This window comes from Brachypodium distachyon, chromosome 4 (genome assembly GCF_000005505.3).
Source record: "Brachypodium distachyon strain Bd21 chromosome 4, Brachypodium_distachyon_v3.0, whole genome shotgun sequence".
Classification (NCBI taxonomy): domain Eukaryota; kingdom Viridiplantae; phylum Streptophyta; class Magnoliopsida; order Poales; family Poaceae; genus Brachypodium; species Brachypodium distachyon.
The window spans coordinates 12,278,494-12,283,323 of NC_016134.3; the positions used below are offsets into that span (position 1 = coordinate 12,278,494).

The 4,830-nt window shown below is 44.9% G+C and overlaps 1 protein-coding gene across 1 annotated transcript; it reads left to right on the forward strand.

Annotated features, from left to right (window-relative positions):
- Nucleotides 1-1,412: 1,412 nt before the first annotated feature.
- On the forward strand, nucleotides 1,413-3,788 carry LOC104584470 (stress-associated endoplasmic reticulum protein 2). The gene is made up of 3 exons (XM_010239206.3): nucleotides 1,413-1,571; nucleotides 2,698-2,854; nucleotides 3,556-3,788. The coding sequence occupies exons 1-3, from the start codon at nucleotides 1,569-1,571 to the stop codon at nucleotides 3,600-3,602; spliced, it is 207 nt and encodes a 68-aa protein (XP_010237508.1). The 5' UTR covers nucleotides 1,413-1,568; the 3' UTR covers nucleotides 3,603-3,788.
- Nucleotides 3,789-4,830: the final 1,042 nt, after the last annotated feature.

A 4,830-nucleotide genomic window follows, 5' to 3' on the forward strand; every position in this document is an offset into this window, starting at 1 on the left:
GAGGACTATAGAAGACTTATAGCTGGTTGTTGATTACAACTATTATTCTTGCTTTAGCTGCCAATGCCACATCTCTTTTTTACATTCTTATCATGCTTTTAAGTGGAGTTCCATTATTGGTGTTGGTTGGGTAGTGGTTGATCATAGACAACCATAGCCTAGTGGATAACTAACACCAGCCATTGGTGGAGCCAACCGGTTAAGCGGAAATTTTGCCCACAAACAAACAAAACAAACATTGTGGTCGAGCTTTTACGTCCGACTGCCCCAAGAGACCCGACGAGTTGTACACGAAATTTTATTGGCTCTTGACTATATATGCATTTTGTTTTGTTCATAATTTTGGGACCGCTCACACGTGATTATGTTTTTCAGACGAAAAATGCAAACACGTAGTATCTCGACCTATTACTCAGACGACTAATTATGAGTATTTAAAAATGAAGTCATATGTAAAACTACAGTACTTCCCCGTATAAACTAATTGATAAGAACCGATAGAAAAAAAGGCTCATCTACCGGCCACGCCCAGCTTCTTCTACGTTTGGTGCTATTGTACGTCTTCAAAAGTTAGGATTTGGTCAATCGGCAGCGGCGCTATGGTGGTGATGGTGGTACTATACGGGTCAAGGATAAGGTTTTTTGATTTCTCGTCCACCTCGTCAACGACGATCCTGCCGGTGGCGTCGAGGAGTGCGGTACGGTTGGTCGCTGCTCTTCTGTAGCGGTGGATGTGGTTCTGTGTTTGTGTTTTGCAGGTCGTCGTGTATCATTTTATTAGTTTCTTTCCGATCGATGAGACTCGGCCAGTTTCGACCTCATCGTGGAGTTAGTGTGGATAAGTCTTCTCAGATCCGTCTGGCCGGATCTCGGATGGCCATCCAACACTCTTCGTTGTTTTCTTCTCCGGAACGGTAATTTATTTCTCAGATCACGGTCCCCGGCGTCTTCTGTATTCGTTTGGCTGGATGTTGGATGGTCATCCAACCCTCTTTGTCGTTTTCTTCTCTGGGACGGTGGTCTGTTTTCTCAGATCACTGTTTCCGGCGTCTTCTGGCTCCGACCGGTGACTTCCCGGCTGCTAAGTCAACATCGGTTTCCTGGCTCCGACGTGGTTTGGAGGTCCAAAGACCGCATCGAGTTTCGTTCACGGCACGCCACCGGCGAGTGTAGTAAAAAAACAACGACGTTTGCCTAAGGAACTTGCGTGTAATTTTTTTTATTTTAAAAATGGCTCTGTAAGATTGGTTAATTTTAATACCGTGTATGGCCTTGGCCTTCTCGAAAAAGAAAATACCCCGTATAAAATGAAGTTCCTGGAGGAAAGCGACCGCGCCTTCCCTTCACGTCTACGGAGACAGTCGACGCACGCGCGCCGGTACGCAAAGGCGGGCCGCGGCCGCCCGCCCTCCTCCTCTTTTTTCTATAAAACCCCTCGCTCTTGTCCTAAAAATGGCACAAGGCCACACCCCGCAGATCCCAGCAGCCCAACTCCTCCCCTCCCTCATCCAGCTCCCCTACGTCCCCGGCCGCCGACGAGCTCAGCAGGGATCTTGCGACTCGCGAAGATGGTAAGCGGATCTAGACCTTCCTCCACGTAGATCGAAGCCGATACCACCATACGCTCTCTCCTCGTGTCCGGCCGGATCGGCTCGGGGCGTTTGGGGATCTGATCCCGGATCGTGATCTGCGACGAAACCGGTTCCGCGTTCCCGATTCCGATTCGATCCCGTCGGTTCGCGATTTGATTCGGGGAAATCGCTGTCGTAGACTTTTTTTTGGATCCGTTGGTTTTGTGCAGTTTGGATCTGGGAGAAGCGGCTCGGGATTTTTGGATTTATACTGCGAGGTTGTAGCCTCTGTTCCGGAGATCAGATTATGTTGTTTATTTCTTGAGGTTGGTTATTTGGATGATTTAGATAGGTTTTATCTGTAGTCTTCTATAAGCCTCTTGGGAAAAAACGAGTAGAAATAGAGCGTTTGTATTTGGTAGGGCATTATCATGCCCTATCCTTATTGGGAATGATGTTGGTGGAACCAACCAAGGCAATGGTTTGAAAAATCAGGGTTCTTTGGTTCTTCTCGACGAGTGGCTTTTCATGTAAACCGTGGCCACCTTTTGGTCACAAAGGTGCTGTTTAACCAAGTTTTTAGCTTTTAGCAACTAGCGTCGAGGTTTGGCAATTGGTGTGCCGTGTGCACAGTTCGGAAGAAAGATTCTCTTTTGATGATTCAAGCTGATGAATTGAGGATGCCGATGTAGACTATATTGTCTTGGAGGCTTGGAGCTGGTGCTTATTAGACTAGCAACATTTGATTGAGGAGAGTATATTGTGGTATAAAGAGTACTGTTGTTATGTTGTATCACATGGTATGCAAACCATCTACCCCTTACTTTCTAAATTGGTTAAATCAGAAGAAGAAAAAAGCTGTCTTATGCATACTGCTGGCATGTTGTTTTCTTAGTTTTATGTTATTCTGCTTGTGTCTAGAAACATTATGTCTGTATAAAATCTGAAGGAAGTTTTCTTGAAACTGCCAAAAATTTATTTTTCCTATGCTGACTGACAACTGCATGAACCTGGAAAATCTACCGATACATTTGCTATCGTTTGACCCTCATAGATGTGAAGTTGTGAACTAGCTAGCGGACTGTATTGGTATCTATGTTTCTCATTGGTGGACTTCTAAATGCAGACTACTTCCAGGCGCCTTGCTGACAGGAAAACTGCCAAGTTCCAGAAGAACATTACCAAGAGGGGTTCGGTGCCTGAAACCACTGTCAAGAAGGGGAATGACTATCCTGTTGGACCCATAGTGCTTGGATTCTTCATCTTTGTGGTCATCGGATCATGTATGCCATCCAAATCTCCATCTATTTATGTTCAACTTATTTTACTGCCACTTTTGCCATTTTCCTTTAGAATGCATACCTACATATAGCATCTATCACTTCCGCTTTAGGAAAGATAATGACTACACTTCCTACCATTTTAGGTTTCAATATTACTACATTCGTACAACCATCTTTTATTAATTTGCGTCCTACGTAAAGAATCTGTTGAAATATTGTTTTTGTTTAATCTGTTCATTCGTTGATATATTGTCCTCTTTAGACTCCTGAGTTGGTACTTGAGACTGGCTAAGATGCTCCAGTTGGTACTCTGTTCAATATTGATCTACCTTATTGCTACTGTTTGTTATGTCTCCTGACTTTTACATGTTTTATGAATAATTTTATCAACCTAGTCCTCTATGACTAGTCATTTCCTTTCAATTGCTAGGCCATTGCAACACATTGGCAAATCTTTTGACTGATTAACAGCATAACTAAGATGGTAAATCACATGAAAATGATTTAGTGAACGAAGGTTGCTCAGTGTGAAATTTTATTGCATGTCCATGTGAAACGTACACTGGTTTTGTTAGCATGACTAGGATGAGTTGGTGCTGTTGTTTGATACGAGAGGTACATTTGTAATCTGAACAGAAAGGGCTCAAGTTGATTGACCTCTGCCTGCTTTTAACACGCTCCATCTCTGCTGTCTCCTGCAGCTCTGTTTCAGATAATCAGGACAGCGACCAGCGGCGGGATGGCTTGAGAATGAGGATATGCAGAAGATTTGTCGCCGTAGCAGCTAAAAACCATTCGTTGTTGGCGTAGTGTGTTCCTGTGTGTTATGAGCTTCCTCGTCTTATAGTACCAGGGTCTAAAATGATGTTTGATGAACTGTAAACAGAGCTAAGTTATCAATCTTATACATGTTAAATTGATATATCTGCCCTGATCACTGGTTCCAGTGACTGAAATTCGGTCACTTCTGCATGCTGGAAAAGGCCCATTGCTTGAAATGAAAAGCAAAAAAAAGCCTATGAGGCTGAGCTGTATGCTATGCGCAATGAAACTTTTTACTACGTAGTAGTATAATCTCACATACTGTACATGATCAAATCATATACGGAGTATTTGATATACTTGATGGCAGCAGTTGCGTGCCTCAGTCCTCGCCGGCGACAAGCCGCAGGACGTCGACAAGGCCATGGACGCTCCATATCCATACCAGCGCTGCAGATTCGGGAAACCCATGGAGCAGCAAAGCGTTCGATGGCCGTAGAGGCGTAGACGCGTAGTATCTGCGGTTTCAAGCTCCATTGCCATTTTGACCCACACTATTATCGGCGGTAGAAAGAAGAAAGGCTAGCTGTATTTGACGGCCCATGTTCTGCTTTGCAAGTTTGTTGGGCTGATTTCACTTCAAGTCCTAATGTCAGCCAGCCCATATTAGTCACTTACCCTGTCAGCCAGTCCATATTAGTCACTTTTTACTCCATAGTATAATCTCACACGCTGTAGATGATCAAATCATATACGGAGTATTTGATATACTTGATGGCAGCAGTTGCGTGCCTCAGTCCTCGCCGGCGAGCGGCGACAGGCCGCAGGACGTCAACAAGGCCATGGGCGCTCCATATCAATACCAGCGCTGCAGATTCGGGAGACCCATGGTCCATGGAGCAGCAAAACGTTCGATAGCCGTAGACCCGTAGTATCTGCGGTTTCAAGCTCCATTGCCATTTTGATCCACACTACATCGGCGGTAGAAAGAAGAAAGGCCAGCCGTTTTTGACGGCCCATGTTCTGCTTTGCAAGTTTGTTGGGCTGATTTAACCTCAAGTCCTTATGTCAGCCAGCCCATATGCACTTACCTTGTTACCTCGCCGTACGGCCCGTACGTACGTGCCCCGCGGCCCATTTCGTGTTCTTCACCCCCATTGCCTCTACTTGTTCTAGACTTGTCCTCTCAAAAAAATAAAAACTTGTTCTGGACT